This window comes from Convolutriloba macropyga, chromosome 12, assembly GCF_964194025.1.
Source record: "Convolutriloba macropyga chromosome 12, txConMacr16.3, whole genome shotgun sequence".
NCBI classification, from domain to species: domain Eukaryota; kingdom Metazoa; phylum Xenacoelomorpha; order Acoela; family Convolutidae; genus Convolutriloba; species Convolutriloba macropyga.
The window spans coordinates 54,404,963-54,422,198 of record NC_134479.1 but is presented as its reverse complement, the minus strand read 5'-3'; the positions used below and the strand labels follow the sequence as shown (position 1 = coordinate 54,422,198).

At 37.9% G+C, this 17,236-nt stretch overlaps 1 protein-coding gene across 2 annotated transcripts in view; it reads left to right on the top strand.

Annotated features, from left to right (window-relative positions):
- Window positions 1–17,236, top strand: part of LOC142351008 (transcription initiation factor TFIID subunit 8-like) — a 158,814-nt gene that overhangs the window by 126,777 nt on the left and 14,801 nt on the right. The window contains exons 2-7 of one of the 2 annotated variants that reach the window (XM_075403051.1): window positions 3,302–3,413; window positions 3,569–3,727; window positions 3,799–3,915; window positions 4,332–4,521; window positions 6,679–6,814; window positions 7,259–7,486. The exons of the other annotated variant lie outside the window; for it this stretch is intronic. Coding sequence (XP_075259166.1) covers window positions 3,309–3,413; window positions 3,569–3,727; window positions 3,799–3,915; window positions 4,332–4,521; window positions 6,679–6,814; window positions 7,259–7,397 — 846 coding nt within the window. The 5' untranslated portion in view covers window positions 3,302–3,308 and the 3' untranslated portion in view covers window positions 7,398–7,486. Of the gene's footprint in view, window positions 1–3,301; window positions 3,414–3,568; window positions 3,728–3,798; window positions 3,916–4,331; window positions 4,522–6,678; window positions 6,815–7,258; window positions 7,487–17,236 lie in introns of those variants that run through there. 2 annotated transcript variants of the gene reach the window in all.

Below are 17,236 nucleotides of genomic sequence, written 5' to 3'. Positions count from 1 at the left end.
GTAGCTAAACAAAGCGAGTGAATTTTAAGCGGGAAATTTTGCGTATGTTTACACAATTTAACAAAATCAGGCTTCGCGAGTAACATCAAAAGTCATTACATGCTTTGAGTAATTTATATGTTTATACGCATAGCATTGAAAGGAGGAAGAACTGTTTCAGTGCAGGAGAAAATAAGGGTTGTAAATTTGGACAAGATTCTCCCAAAACTCTGATGAAAATCAATAAAATATATGGTAGAAAAAATAGAACCTAGGAAGTTGAACATTTAAAATTATCGATGAGGTCTTGCAAATTTATAAGTAGATCACTGTTGAAGAAAGATTGCAAAAAAAGTACAGAAAGGAGGAAATAAATTATGAGCAACAGAAGTTTAACTAAAAATTACCTCCAGCACTGAGATAATATTAGCCTGCAATTGAAGCGCCAATTGGAAAACATTTGTACAATTTTGACGATCATCACCAGAGAAAAACTTTGAAAATGCGGAAGATTTGGAACTCAATTTTTGGAACGGAATCTGAAAACTTTTAAATTCCACAAACTCAATTGTTGAAGATGCAACTCACCTTATATGCACCAGATTGTCGTCAGTGGGTCACCATTATGCGAAATGATTTTCTGCACTGACAATCTTTTATTATTAAACAAAAGATTTGTGCCAAAATATAAAAAAACTGCTATCTTTAGAAGCTCTACAGAATAGTAAATGCAAGGCTAAGTTGAACACGCGGGACAACTTTAAGAGCCGTGAATTGACATTGAAGATTTTCTTGCAGAGAAATAAAAAATCTTGCATTAAAAATTGAAATACAGAAGAAATCATTCGAAATGATTTCTCTAACTAATGATACTATTGTTAAAGAAACCTGTAATGCCATAAAAAATCCAAATTTTAGAAAAGAATTGAGATTGTAATTAGATAATCAGAACAGGCATTTAGGCACATTTGTAAATATAAAATTAAGAAAATTCTTATTTCGTGGCGTCGAAAAAGAGCCCTACAAATAAAACTCTACAAATTTACGTTGCCAAAATTGCGTTTTTGCGACTGTTTCTGCTTCCAGTGCAATCTTGAAGCAAAAATACAGCAACCAACTGCCAATGTGAAGATATATTCAAATTCACGCATGCTCTCGACTGAACAAAGTGGGCTTTTTGTCCTCATGGGTCATCACGAAAATGGATATGATTGCTAAGATAATGCATGATGTATGCTATGACGTCGAGGTGGCGCCATTTATCAGTTGCTAGAAAGGGTAAATTTTTACAACAAATCTACTAGCAGTGAGAGCAATTTTCGCTGACATCGAAATAAATGGCTTGTGGTGATCCACGTTCAGCAGAACATTATTTGACGTGAAAACTTCAATCTGTCGGTCATGTACTGTGCAAGAGAAGACAAGTAAGCCGGCAGATACCTCAAGGCAATTGAAAATCTAAAATATGAACAACAACTGTTCTTTGTTCCGCTCGTCTTTGCATGCATGGGAGGCCCAGGACATCAACTAACTGCGTAACCAGTAAAAACTTTGCGAGTTAATTAATTCATGTAAACAGCAATTTTCACGCATAGAATGAGTGCAAATAAAACAACAATTAATTTTTAGTTTCTTTGCTACTCAATGACCTGAAAGTTCTTCCGTGTTGACAAGCTTACCAGTCTTCTTTGCAATTGTTAAAAAAGCAAGGCGGCCGTTGATTTGACTCATCTGCTTTATCCAGCATCATCAAGTGAATTTTACTTTAAATTGATTCTCTTTACAAGTAAATTGATTTCTTTTCAAACAATGAACCTAACAGTAAAATAAGAGGTTCTTGAAATTTTGTTTAACGTTGATACAAAAATTGCTGAAATCTGGTTTCCAAAATCGTTTTTAAAATTTTATTGAATATTTGTGCATTTTTGATGTTCTTGGTGAGTTTCTACCGTTTCGGTAACATCTTGAAACATTTCAATTGTTTGAATCGCTAAAAGTTAACTTTCCATATGAGCAACATGACAACTGATGACTAGTGTTTCAATGTCAACTCCTGGCTTCGGTACTCTTGGCTCATGATCAATGGCTTTCTTTGTGCTATATGCAATGGCTTCCATTGTGCTATATGCAATGGTCCATTATACGCCAATCAAACGCTAATGATGTGTCACAACATTCGCTTATATGCTGACCAACCATTGAGTCTTTTTTTGATACTCTGCCATTCTCGTTTTTGATACTCTGCCCGACAGAGTTGGAATTGCATCAGATCCATGTTGTTTCGTATACCACGTGCGGTTTTAGACGCTGGTCAAAACTAGTTTTTAAGGACGGTAAACAAGTTTTTAGTTGAGGTTTTGTGTAGAACATTGTAAGAAGCGTTGTCTCTTTTAGATTTAACTTAAGCCTGATGCTTAATTGGCTTCTATTCTGCAAGAAAAATGTGGTAAAGTCCTTTCGATTTAGCTTATCGTTTTTTTGCACTCCGTTTTTGGTTTTGCGATCTTTTTAGTTTCACCTAATTTTTTCATTTGTCTGATTGACAATGCCTGACAACCAATTCTCAGGATAATGATTTTTTCGCCGTATGTTTTTGTTGCTTTTTAGGGTTTCGTCAAAGTATTGATATTTGTTATTAGATCGGAAAACTTATGGATATTACCGTCTACAATTTTATTTCGTATACCGCAGTGGAAAGCAGCTACGAAAATATAGAATTGATCTAGTGTCCGTTGGCTTTTGGTACCATTTAGAAGAGACTTTTCCTTGTTCATCAACGTACAGTGCCATATTCAGGAAGGCTAGTTCATATTTTCCTTCCGTTTTTCCCTTTGTGAACAAATTTTATCGTTATTTTAACTTTATTGTGCAAATTATGTCATCTTTCAAATAATTTTTCGTTTTCTAGGTAGGTTATCAGTTAGAATTTTCACAGTCAAAGCCTATCCAAAGAACACCCCCATTTTTTTCTATTGCTCCTTGCTTATATTTTGGCATTTTATGTGATACCAGTTCTCACATTTTTCGCTCTCGACGGTCTTGCTATTTAAAAATATTTTTTTATGACAGATAGGGTATTTTTGTTAAGAATTTCTTGTTTCCCTATAATGATAATCCTAATTTTTGGAAGATTAATTTTCTGAGCTCTTTGAAAGTGTGATAACCAAATTGGTTGAGGTAAAATGCCAGATGCTGCTTCAAAAATTACCCGTTTCGGGCTCCTCGCGCCGAGCTGCATGTTGTCCGGGAGTTTAATACTGATTGCAGTCTCCTGTCTGATAACCTTAAAATCCGAAGTGCTGCATATTATTAAATTTTCTTCAGGCAGTATGTGCGCCTATCATGAGAGCGATTTGGACAAAAGCCTGCTATGCATATCTGCTTGTGTTCTCAAAGCAATAAATGTTAGAAATGTCTCTTCTGGCTTTATTGAGGTTGGTATTTCTGATTTTTTATCTCGTGGAATTTGAATTAAACGAGAAGATCATTTAAAATTCATCGATCAGATTAATTCAAAGAAAGATGCTCTGTATTTTTGAAATCATTGTGCCTTTATAAAAATTGGGTTGACCTCTTTCACCTTTAACAGACTCTTGGAGAGATTCTCAAAGTATTTATCAGTAAAGTGGGCAAAGAGTCGCGTCGTCTGTCGGAACATGCGAATCGTCAGGGAATTATTGCGGATGACATACTTGCAGCGTTGATATCACTCGGTTTCAGCGTAACCTCGCTTCCACAGTATTATCAGGTAATATTTTGCCTTTCTTCCAACCATTATGCGATATTATTGAGTGGAATTGACAGTAGCGCTGTCTACAGGACGTACAGCAGGAGTGTTTAAGATCTGGAGGACAATTGATTACCCTCAGCGCGCCTGACACAGAACAGCAACCTACTGAACCAAACAGACTCAAGATTGGAAGTCAGATTGACAAGGTCAATTTATAGTTTAGGTTTTGATTTCGGCAATTTAACAATTTGAGACTTGAAGTAAATGATTGAATTTTTTAAATCACTGTTACTAGACAATGCTAAAAGCAGCTACTTGATTCAGCTTAGGTCAATGACCTTCGATAAGAATCCAGTGTGTTTACCTTCTGTTTGACGATGCAATGAATGAGCATGTGTTTCTGCGGTAAATTTACATACGCGGCTCTGATGTTTCATAGTGGGGGCTCACTGTTCCGTCCATTGGGTGGATCACACCCCCGTTTTGTTATAACATAAAAAAGTGACAGCATTGATATTCATATTGACAGCTCATAAAAAGATTATTTTTTAGTTTCCTGAATAGCCTGCATTATCAGCTTGTATTGTGAAATTATTGGTCTTGAGACTGATGTTATTTTTAGCCACCATTTATCCCAGGATATATGCTTCCGTTACCAGAAGCTCACACATTCACGGAGACGAGAACATTTTCGAGAGTCAATGACAACTACAAAAACAGTCGCGAGAATTATTCTGAACAGAGTCGCAACTCAGACACTGCTTTGATATCAATCCATCTGAACAGCTTTTCCACAAATGCCAACATGACGGGTAAGTTTATTATAGCTGCGAAGCTGTAATCTGAGCGGAGCTATATTGCGGTGCTCCTGGTTTTTTTTACAATTCAAAGAATTTGAATTGTATTGGGGCGCTGACTTTTTACGACTCGAAGAGGAGTATTGGAGAAGTCCTTTTTTAAATCAATTTGTGTGATTTTTGAAGCGGGAAATGAAAAGCGTGAAAAAAATTGGAATGATTTTGGTGCTGAACAAAAGTGAAGAGCGGAGCAAAAAGAGGGTGGTTTTTGTTCATACCGCTGTTTTTGAGAGAGCGAGAAATTGTTGTGTGAAAAAATTTTCTGAGCGAGCAAAATTTTTTTGTTCACGTGCGGCTTTTAAAAGCAGTTTTTTGCAACTTTGGATGATTATGAGGTGATTTTGGTCACGGCGAAACAGGAAGTGGAGCGAAAAAGCGAGTGGTTTTGTGGCGTGAAATTTTTTCACTCTAAATTTAAAGTAGAGTGAGAAGACGGTGTTTGAACGAAAATTCGCTTTCTCGCTAGTGGTTTTTTGTTCACTTGCGGAAATTTACTTTGATTTTTACTGTTTTTTGGATTTTTTGGATCGGATTTTTTTCTAAATGGTTTTCGCAATCCATTCATAGTTCATTCCAGGTCTAGTTTTTTGTTTAGCCAATGAAAATTCTTTGAATTTACGTCAGGACTTGTCCTGCTATGTTTTTTTGTTTCGTCGTCTGACGCTCTTTTCTCCTTTTACATTTGCTCACAGCAGAGCTGAAGAAGTCAAATTTTCTGAATGACTTCTTCCCCTCACAAACGGCGTTTGCGCGCTTGACGTCATTTCTCTTTTTAGCAAAAGTTTTTGCTCGATTAGATTTTGATCACAAGTGACTTACCTCACTCAATAAAATGACTTTTGCACTTTAAAACTTGAGTTTAATTTGAATTTGTTCAAGGTCAAAGGAACTCATATGTGCATTAAAGGTCCCTAATAAAAGGCTTCTTCGGGATGAATTTTAACAACCTTTATTAGTTTATCGCTGAATGTTTTTTACTAGCTTTTTGATCGGCGTCGATTTTTTTTCAATTTAGATCTGTCTCTGTTTCTATCTCTATTATTCGGCACGCAGGTCTATTCTTTCGCAGCTATTCCGGCAATCTGCCGGCTATGTTATGTAATCCTTTTTTATTGTTTAAAATGCAATCTCTGTCTTTCGCATCTGATGCTTTAATTGTTGACTACTGTCAAGATTTGGCTGGCTGCATAGGGGTTGACTTGCTGCCCCGGAGTTGACCGACTTTTTAGGGGATGGGCTTTCTTTTAATTGACCTCTTTTCATGCTGTTTCGCTAAATATGCAACTGCTTGTATATACTACGCATTTAGTCAAGTTAAAGCGTCTTTTTGTTTCTTCTTGTTCTTCCAAGATGCTTCTTGACATCGATTATTAGTGTCCGGAAGATAAATGTCTCGTTCGCGCACAATGTAAACATGTGTTATTGCTGGTTGCATGAGATCAACTCAATGCAATGATACCTAATTTCTTTCCTTTTAATCTTTTGGTTCGATAGGCGGGCAAATTGACAGTTGGTGTAGCAAGCTTGGTTTTTTTTATCATACAAACGAATATTTTGATCTAATATTCAGTTGTGATAGTTTTTTGGTCAATTTTCACGGGCGGATTAGGCATGGCCTTGGCCCGCGAGGCGTGGCCAAACGAACTAGACTTTCATTTTAAACTGGGTAGTTATACTTGATTACATTTTAAATTCTATTTTAGAAATTATGCCAAATAGTCTGATAATTTAAACAAGAGGTTAAAATGTTACTGTTTTGAGTATTTTGGCACTAGGGTATTTGAGCATTGCGTATTTTGTCCTGACATCGTCATTGTCAATGTGAAATTAGTATCGCGTGAAATGATTGGATGTAATGCTTGGCGTGGGAATTGTAATACCCCTCCAAAAATTGGTGTTCTTGTTAATGGTGCTCATTTGAATTAATTTTTCTCAATAGCTGAGAATTTGCTGAAAAGTTTTCTAAATCGTAAACTCCTTTTAAACTCGCTGTATAATCGTAAATTAAGCCGATTTCTTAATTATGCTCTGAGAGAAAAATTCCTTTGGTACAGACGACAAAATTACCTCTCACGAAGTACACTTTTGGAATATTTTCAAAATTTGTTTCAGGCCTGTTGAAAAATCAGACCCTCTTTCACTCAGATCCGAATCAGTTTCAGCTTTTGGCACCAGAAGAGAGGGGCAATCTCCAAAGTTTTCACGCGGTTCTGGAGCAAAGCGAAATTCCAGAAGTTCCAAGTGCCAGGTTCGTATATGCTGTTCAGCAGTTGGTATATGCTGTTTTTAGATGGGGTCTTCCCCATTACCCCCTCCCCCAGACCACCAAGCTTTGTGGTCGTCATATAATCTCTTGCCCCCCGCGCAATCTTGGTAATTATACCATGATGGGAGGGGGTCTCTTTTGGGAGTAACCCTATTAATTGAATGATTGGAGTTATATACTTTGAAGAGATCAATTGAGATGCAATATAAAATTGACTGTTTTTAGGATCAGAATAAGAATCGAACTCAAATTTTAAGCAATACTGAAACATTTACCATTTAAATCAGTTGAAATTGCATCAAATTTGCGATACCTTTATTAAGGTAGAGTTTAGTTGAGAATTCATTGCTAGCACAACTGATTTCGGTAAATTTTTTGCATAAGTCGTGAACGGTTCTCGATTTAATTTCGACAACATTTTTTTAGAGCGGCGGTGCAAAGTATGGCGTCAGTGGAATGCAATTCAGCCTCGAATCCTTTTGTACAGAAGCTGAGTCGATTAAAGTGTTTCCCCTCCGACGAAATTCCTCTCAACAATAATAACACTTCTGCAAAAATGTCTTAGAGACTCTATGTTTAAGAATTAAGGTTTTGTATTATTTGAGTTCCTGGTGTTGCTCTTTCTCGTTAACGAAATTGAAGTTGATCTGTGCATTTTCTTAATCGGATGATTATCTCCTAACGTGAGATGAATTTCGGATCTTTTCCGTTTATGCCTCTCCCTCCTCCCCCCCGCTTAATGGGTGCATATTATTTGCACCCCCAGACGCACGTGCTATTTTAGTAGTGATAAAAGAGGGGGTCTGTCGCACACTTTTAGACACATTCGACCATATCCACCTATTTAGCCGAAAATCGCGCCCCCATCGCGATTTGAACCCACGCCTTCGAAATTTTTTTTCTATTGATCCAAAGGTCGTAACCACTGCACCATCTGAGCTTTGGAAAACTGTTTTTGATTCAATTTAAACCTCTTGCTTGTTTTGGACTGCGTTAGAACGAAATTTAAATAGTGGATTGCCACAGTGGCTGCGTCACACGAACTTAGTGGGTGTATTTTATTCTAACCTCTAGAGCGCACGTGCTGTATTATTTTATAGTAGTTTACTATATACTGTAACGTCGTAACCACTGCACCATCTGAGCTTTGGAAAACTGTTTTTCAATACCTTTAATCTAAATATGTATCCACTCCCTTCTGTTACTATATACTGGATCAAAATATTCGCGTTTACACTGAAACAAATAAATGTTCACTACAATTGAGTAAAATATACAAATACTTTGCTGAAAGCGAACACGTTGTCATAATAAGAATACGAATGCAGTGCTGGTTATATGCACGAAGAAGTGATATAGCTGAATATTAAAGCTGAATAATGTTATCAAGTATATCATTAGTTAATTTAGTTGTCCCGTCTTCCTCTTTTTTGAGTGGTTCATCGATTTCCTCCTCTTCAACGCTCTCCTGCGTTCTTAGCAGATAAAGATGAGCATCTCGAGCCTTCCGTCTAAATTTTTGGTACGCAGTCAAAAGTCAGCAGAACTCGTCGAGAGTTAGTGAAACCATCGCCTTACTCTAACTCAAATCTGACCGCTCCTCGAACACCTTGAAGTGAAAGTATACAGACTTTCGGCCGTTGTTGCCCAGATATTGTTTGAAACTCATTCTCACGAACTTCTTTGGGCCATCTAAACATGTTTAACTATTAAGTTTGATGAAGGATTATAAATGTTTGCCCATCACCCGACCTCAAACCTATCTCTATGTAACAAAAATGAAAGTCGAATTAACATGAAAATAAGTTGATTGAAAGTCACTCACCCATATAATTATTGACAATGACGCACTCTTCACCGTCTGCCTCCATTTCGGGGGGATTGCTGTAAATGGTTCTATGATGAGTTGTTAGGTCCAATTTTCCGACTGCTATTATGTTGATGAGTTGACGGTTGTTAATCAACTGCATACTCTCCATATAAATTTCGAATAGGTTCTTCTTCAATACTACCACCACCTGTTTATCGCCTTTATGGGTGACCACCTCTATCCCTATACTTTCGCCCGCGGCAAATGCTATTACGCGTCTATTGAGCACGGCCGAATCGTAGTTGAATTCCATATGGCTCAACAAAAATTCTTTAACTTAACAACAAAGGTGATTCAATTTAAGTGATTATTGCTCTTGATTTGCGTTGGGTTTGTGGATTGCGATAACGAGACGTTTAATCTCGCCTAATTTATAGTTTGTTGACTTTGCAGGGAAATAATCTGAACTTATGAGGGAAAACCTGAATTTATGGTCGATTTTCCTTGACTAAGGCTGCATCTGACTCAGGCTGCATTGAAAATTAATTGTTCGAATAAAATCTGAATGTGATCTACGATAAGCAAGCAATGAATCCGTTCTTGTGAGAAGGACAAAGCCATGATAATAATTGTATAAGTATCTCAGTAAAAAGTTATGCGTTCTATGATTTTGAATGAAAGCTAGGTGAGTGCTTCTTTTGATAGCCAAGTCATCTTCGAAAAAAATTTTTATAAAAAAGGGCCGCTTTTGCAGATATACCAGTAAAATAGTTTCAGAGGTTCCTTCTCATTGCCAAGCATTCTACGTTACTGGGGTAAAGCAAAAGCAGGGAAAACTCAGTTTCAGAGATCAGTCAAAAAGATAGCGGAAAATGATTGCAGCTGGACATTTTCCTTGTCGGCTTGACAAATGAACTCTGAGATGTAGTTTTCTTAATGCCTCGGACCGAGACCCTCAAACAAACTTACAGGTTCTCCAGCTGTAGACCTTGACAAGTTCCGTCTTGGATCTAGAATTGCTCCTAGCTATGCAATATGCAAGGTCCACCCAGGACGAAGAGCAATAACGGACTAAGTTTGTAGAGGGCTAATATTTTTGAAAAATTTCAAAATTTTCAAGTCACCCGAAGGGTCCCCCCTTTGAAAATTTTATGAAATTTTTGAAAAATTTCAAAATTTTTCAAAAATTACCCAAATGGTCCCCCCTTTGAAAATTTTATAAAATTTTTGAAAAGTTTCAAAATTTGCAAAAATCACCCAAAGGGTCCCCCCTTTGAAAATTTTCGAAAAATCCAAAATTTTTCAAAATCACCCAAATGGTTCCCCCTTTGAAAATTTTCGAAAAAATCCAAAATTTTTCAAAATCACCAAAATGGTCCCCCCTTTAAAAATTTTCGAAAAATCCAAAATTTTTCAAAATCACCCAAATGGTTCCCCCTTTGAAAATTTTCGAAAAAATCCAAAATTTTTCAAAATCACCCAAAGTGTCCCCCCTTTGAAAATTTTATAAAATTATTGAAAAAATCCAAAATTTTATAAAATTTTTGAAAAATTTCAAAATTTTCAAAAATCACCCAAAGGGTCCCCCCTTTGAAAATTTTATAAAATTTTTGAAAAAATCCAAAATTTTATAAAATTTTTGAAAAAATTTTCAAAAATCACCCAATGGGTCCCCCCTTCCCCGCCTTTGAAAATTTTCAAAAATTTTTGAAAAAATCCAAAATTTTTCAAATTCACCCAAAGGGTCCCCCCTTTGAAAATTTTATAAAATTTTTGAAAAATTTCAAAATTTTCAAAAATCACCCAAAGGGTTCCCCTTTTCCCCCTTTAAAAATTTTCAAAAATTTTTGAAAAAGTCCAAAATTTTTCAAAATCACCCAAATGGTCCCCCCTTTGTAATTTTCGAAAAATCCAAAATTTTTCAAAATCACCCAAATGGTCCCCCCTTTGAAAATTTTATAAAATTTTTGAAAAATTTCAAAATTTTCAAAAATCACCCAAAGGGTCCCCCCTTTCCCCATTTGAAAATTTTCAAAAATTTTTGAAAAAATCCAAAATTTTCCAAAATCACCCAAAGTGTCCTCCCTTTGAAAATTTTCAAAATCACCCAATTTCTGGTTTATATATCACAATGTGGAATTGTAGCAGTTGTAGAACCTCGTTCAATACCAGACGAGATCTTATAATTAATCGGGAACAGCAACACACCGCCGAGCCAAGTCAATCGTACAATTGCGGTTAATGCTCCGGTTACTATACTACATCGCGTAGTTTATTCAGACATTTGAGGACAATTCATAACAGTGGACGTTACCTGAAATGTTTATCATGTCAGACATTCTTCTATCCACCACAGAAACTTAATGACAAATCATGACATCAACGATACATTAGCCTCCCGTGCACGGGTCCAAAATACTGGTAATGTCTGTTTTACAAACCAGGAAATCTATTCGTGGCTTCTTTCAAACATTCCGATTCAAGCCTTCAAGTGGCGGGGTTTTTGATTCCTTTGAATACTTTGTAGCAAACGAATTGAGTTTAATTGGTTTTATTGACAGCCACATAGATTCGCAGACTATGAAACTTTCGCTGTGTGTTTCAATTGACTTTTTAAAACCCATAACTTTAGACAAAACCACTTCCTACTTCACCAGCTCAATGTAAACTGTTTTGCTAAAATTGACCTCAGAAGAATATTACTCACATGTTGACCAAATTATGGCTCAAATTAATATCTTTTGTACGGGTGGTAGTAGTTGGGTTTTTGATCGAATGAAGAGTCTTGACGTGAAAATAAATAAATACAGTTCATTGAGACCTGCATCATATATCCCGACTCCAAAGAAACTGGAAGTTTGAGAGAAGTATCCTTAACATCAAAAATTTGAGCGATAGCTTTTGTTTCATCTATTGTGTTCTGGGCGCGCTCTTTCCCGTTCGAAAAAATCAACAACGTCCGAGCAGCTATTGATGACCTGAATTTCAATAAAAGGATTATGCCGATGCCTCTCTCAGCTATTCCAGCGTTTGAGAAAAAAAATAATCTGGCAGTGAATGTCTATGGACTTAACGGGAATGAAGTATTTCCTGTCTATCTTACGAAGCATCGGAGTGTTCAAATCACTAAAATACATATTTTAATTTTGTCAGACGATCAAAAATCTCGATCGACTCCTGAAGACGCTGCTGCGTTCTGAGCGAATAGCTAGATCCAAAAATAATGTCCGAAAGTTTTGTGATCGGTGTCTACAGAGTATTGACAAGGGCAAATTGATGCAGCATAGACGACTTTGCTATGATCAGGAGCCTCTGCTGATCCAAATGCCAAACAAGCTAGAAAAATTGAAGTTTAAAAGCTTTAACCGGCAAATTCGGTGTCCTTTTGTTGTTTACGCTGACTTGGAGGCATTTGATGTCAAAAAAGACTCTTTCACCGACATGTTGGAAGACTATTCTGGAAGCACACTGAACAACATGGGTGCTGCCACCCTGCATATCGAAGATCAGTTTCCATGCAGTTTTTTGGTGCGGTTTTGATAGATGTAAGAATTGGGAAAGCTGAGAAACAATATTTTTACCGCGGAGACCAAGTTATTGGTGAAATGATGAAAACCCTTAGGGAGTGGTTGAAATGGGTTTACCAGGAGCCACAGAAATTCCGAAAACTCGCAATGAATTTGGTTGACAAAGCTAATTTTTTGGCATCATGGACTGCTCCTTGCTGCATATGCAATGAAGAGTTTGAGGTTTGTGAAGAAGAGAGCAAAGTTGTTCATCATTCTCAATTGACAGGAGATATTCATGGCGTTGCTCACAGGAAATGCAACCTTGATTGCTGTGTGATGAAATTTTTACCAGTGTTCTTCCACAACTAGTCTCGCTACGACTCTCACCATATTATAAAGGACTTGGAAACCTACAATGGAGAAGAGTTAAATGCGATTACTAAAACAGATGAGACCTTTATCTCGTTTTCGGTGCGTGTACCAGTTGGAAGTTATGTCGACAAAAGAGGTCTCACAAAGAGCATCAAAAGTGATATTCTGTTTCTGGATAGTCTGAACTTCATGGCGTCAGGGTTAGACGCACTTGCACAAACACTCTGACGAAGACCTTAGTCTTTTGAAACAAAATTTCTCTCCTGATTCAGAGGAAATGTTTAAAAAGATTAGGAGGAAAGGTTTTTCCCCTATGGCTACTTAGACAGTTCTGAAAAATTTGATGCCCCCTTTCCAGATTACGGTCCTGACTGGGTCAATACGCTCTCGGGAAAGATTGATCTTACTCTGGAACAGTATCAGGAAGTTCATGAGATGTATCATTTGATGGGCTGCAAGAACTTTGGAGATTATCACACTTTTGCTTGCAAGTGTTTTTGAAAAGTTTTGTGACGTCTGCTTGGACGTCTACAAGTTGGACCATGCTTGCTTTTATAGCGCGCCAAATTTAAGTTGGGATGGGATGCTAGTGACGACTGGTGTCAAGTTAGAATTACTGCAAGACTATGACATGTTGTTGTTCTGCGAAAAAGCAATCAGAGGTGGGCTGAATGGCGTCGGATCTCTGCGGTACTTCAAAGCAAACAACAAGTATATTACTGATTTCAAAAGCAATGAAACTTCGGTTTTTGGAGCCTTCTTTGATGTTACTTCTCTGTACGCTGGGACATTGATGAAAAAATTGCCGATTGGTTCTTTTGAATGGGATGATACCTTGACTGTGGAGATGATTTCGGCTCACGATTGCGAGGGAGAATACGCATTCTTTGTTGAAGTTGATCTTGCATATCCCTCTGAGTTGCATATCGACCATCAGGATCTACCACTAGCTCCCGAAAAACTTGTGATACAGTCTGATTGGCTGTCCGAGTACTGTTCTGAATTCAATGAGAAAAGAAATGTGGATGTTCCGAAGCTTAAAGAAACACTTTTTGATAAAAAGAATTATATTTGCCATATTAAAAACCTGCAGTTTTATATCCAGAACGGACTTAAATTTTTCAAAATTCACAATGCACTCAAATTCAAACAGTCAAGTTGGCTATCATCATATATAGAGAAAAACACAGTCGTGCGGAAGCAGGCCAAGAGTCCTTTTGAAAAAAGTTTTTACAACTTGATGTCAAATGCTTGTTTTGGTAAAACAATGGTAAACAAGCAAAACCGACGGAATGTTCTTTTTGTCAGCAACGAACAAGAAGCAATGAAGTTTACCAGCAAACCAAACTATAGATCCTTTCAGATTATTAGTGAAAATTCGCGCTCTGTGTCCTTGTCACAGCAAAAGATATTTTGGGACAAGCCCAAGCCAGTCGGAGCGGCTATTCTAGATCTTTCGAAGTTGTCATTGTACGGTTTTCACTACAATGAAATGAAGCCGCGATACGGACAAAAAATCTTGGTGACGTATAAAGACACTGACTCTCTTCTTTACCGAGTTGAAACAGATGACCTCTATCAGGACATGAAAGAATTTAAACACCTCCTCGACCTGTCCCACTATCCCTCTGATTACCCATTGTTTGACCCAACCAACAAAAAAGTTCCTTTGACAATGACGGACGAGCTCAATGGACAAATACTGGAGGAGGCCGTCCTTTTGAGTTCAAAAATGTACAGCATCAAGTATCGGGGAGGTGCTAAGCAGAGCGCAAAGGGAGTGCAAGAAAGTGTGAAAAAATGTTCGCATCATGACAAGTTTGTTAACTGCTTGAAGAACAGAACAACTGAAAGGGCGCCAATGACACGCATTACGTCAGAGAACCTTCAAATTATTGTAACAATGACAAACAAAATTGCCGTGAGCTGTTTCGACGATAAACGATATGTTTTTGAGCCAGGTATAGATACCCTGCCACATGGACACTTTTGGCTCAACCAAGAGAGGGAGTCATCAATACATGCAAATGGTGACTGTGAAACTTCTTTCTATCAGTTCTGTGTGAGTGATGGTGGCGAAAGCAGCACCGATAGTGCATCAGACTGCAGTGAGCTGTCGTTGGTTGGCCAGCAGAATAACAGCGATGAACGTGCTGCTGCATCAACTGATACTTTTGATGTTCCGGATCCCGGGTTTCTTCCGCGCGACTTTCACGCTGACAGTGACAAAAACCCTATTGTTGATTGGGATGCACTCAGCACAACTGACGACGCTGAAAGCGACAGTCGTCGTAACCCCTTCATTGATGACGAAGCAATCGAAGAAGCCGATCTTGTGGATGATGAAGCAAACGATGATGAAGATGGTTATGACGATGTTGATGATTGTGGTGGTGGTAGTGGTGGTGATGGTGATGATGATGATAATGGTGGTGGTGGTGGTGGTGATGGTGGTGGTGATGGTGACGATGAGCAAGTGGAAGAAAATGATCTCAAGCTCTCTTCTTTTCCGAGATCGAAGCGGAGGAGGTTAACAACAACCCTGCTGGATTCAGATTGAGTACAAGAATGTATTTGAACAAGTTGTGTCAAAGTAAAACTATAATCGGTACATAATCTAGAATTGAAAAACCGCACCAAATTCATTTCACTCATTAAATTTATGTCATCCAAGACTGAGGCACATCTTGCGCGAAACTGTTCATCAGATACCAGACACTTGCTTTTCAATGTAGTAGTCTCTTTGGAGAAAAACAAAAAAGCCGCGTATATACAATACAATCCGCAAAGGTTGGATGATGCTTTCTGGACTGATGATGATATTTCGTGCAAAATGTATTCCTGATTATTATATAACATTTGTAGCCTGGTATAAACATCGATAAAAAAAGCAAGTGGTATATTCAAACTGTTCCAAATAATAATATTCTGACGCAAGTTACAACTTTTTTTACGAGAATTTCTTTTATAGGACCGTGGAACGGTTAACAGTAAAATCCAATGAGTGCCTTTCATGTTAGATTTTGATGTGTTTATTATTTGAAACATTGAGCGCTTTTTTGAAACCTTTGGAAAGTTTTCTGCCGACTAAACTCCTCCAAAGGCGAATTTAAGTTGTCCAATTTTTTTTCACAACTGCAGTAATAGAACGGTTATCATTGATGAGGTTAATTATTGCTATTTAAAATTTGGTTTTTGCTAATGTCTCGGGCGCTGTTTATGAAGACTTGGCTAAACTTTTCATCAATCAAGTAAAGCTCTATGGCTTCTGTCAGAGCTGTCTCGAAAGAAAGCTTGAGGGTAATTGGTGCTCCGTTAAGTTCTAGAAAAGTGTAGTGACTTGTAGAAGAATAGTGTAAGTGACTTGGAGGCTTCTTGCGAGGGCGTCAAGTTGAACGTTAGCACAAAGTGATCGTCAAAATCGTCAAGTTGGATACCGTTACCACCGTTTTTAAAACCCAAAGCAGTCAATGTGTTGTGATACAGACGAGAATTGTTTCGAGCATCAACTGGTGTTCCAGCAACTGGCAAACCGTTTCCGCGACTGAATTCCAAACGTGTTAATCCAAATTTGATTTAGTGGAACGGGTCAGTTGCTAATGTACCTCGAAACCTGGCATTCGCTATCATGAACATTGTTATTCGCCGAATTGGTTTTGATCCAAAAATAGACTCCTTGACAAAACTGTTTTGACCCGACTGAATAATGTAGCTTTTCGAGAGACTCTCGATATAGGATACCCTGCCGGAGCTTTCAAAAATGCACGCTCAATAGAGAGCTTTACTGATTCCGTAAGGGTTACTTTTCGACGACAGCAGTGAAAGATCTTTTGGCTTCATAGCCCAAGCCAATGAGACTGAACTCGTTGCTGGAGCGATAGAGCTTGATCTACTGCATGCTAGATACCGCATACTAACATCTGACAACAAAAGTCTTTCACACGTGAAAAAATCGACATATAGAGCTCCATTACACTTGAGCCGATAATCGGAGGCTAGAGTGTTTTGCAGTCATTTTGCGTACCACTCTGTTGTAGTTCGCTTGTCTGCATCAGGATTGTAGGTGTAGCCTTGACAGTTGGCCCACGTTTCTTTGCTATCCTTGTTTGTGGTCAGCTCAGTCTCTATGAATGCGCGATGGTGATACGTGTTGTTGCTGTCTGCTCCCGTTCAAGTAAAGCTCTACTTGCGAGAACAAACTATAAAGCGTATTATTTGTGAAAAAAACTGCCGTGCCGTCAGATGCTTTCACTTTATCTCTTCCGTCTTTATCATAAATGCTTGCTACTAGAGACAAATGAATGTAATTCATGTCAATACAATTCCTATTGTCCCCACTAGCAACAAAATCTAGAATAGGCCCATTTGGTCCGTACTGCGTGAAAACCTCTTGATTGTAAGCACTTTCATAATTGACCAAAACACTAGGTTTCTCAAAAAAAAATCCAGAGCTGTTTGAGTTACTGGGTTGGCAATGTCGGTGGCTAGACTTTTGAAAGATGTGTTGTTTGTTGCTCCGCCGCCGCCTCCGATTAGCTCTTTTGATGACATTCTTAGCTAAATTTTAAGTTTGCAAGGATATCGGCTGTAGAAGCTGTTATGGAGAGTCGACTGCGTTTTGCGGGTGATTTGGAGCAAGTGCTGGCGGTAGGTTTTCTCTTTTTATTAACATTTGTTATCTTTTGTTTGCTCGAATCATTTCTTTCCGCGCGA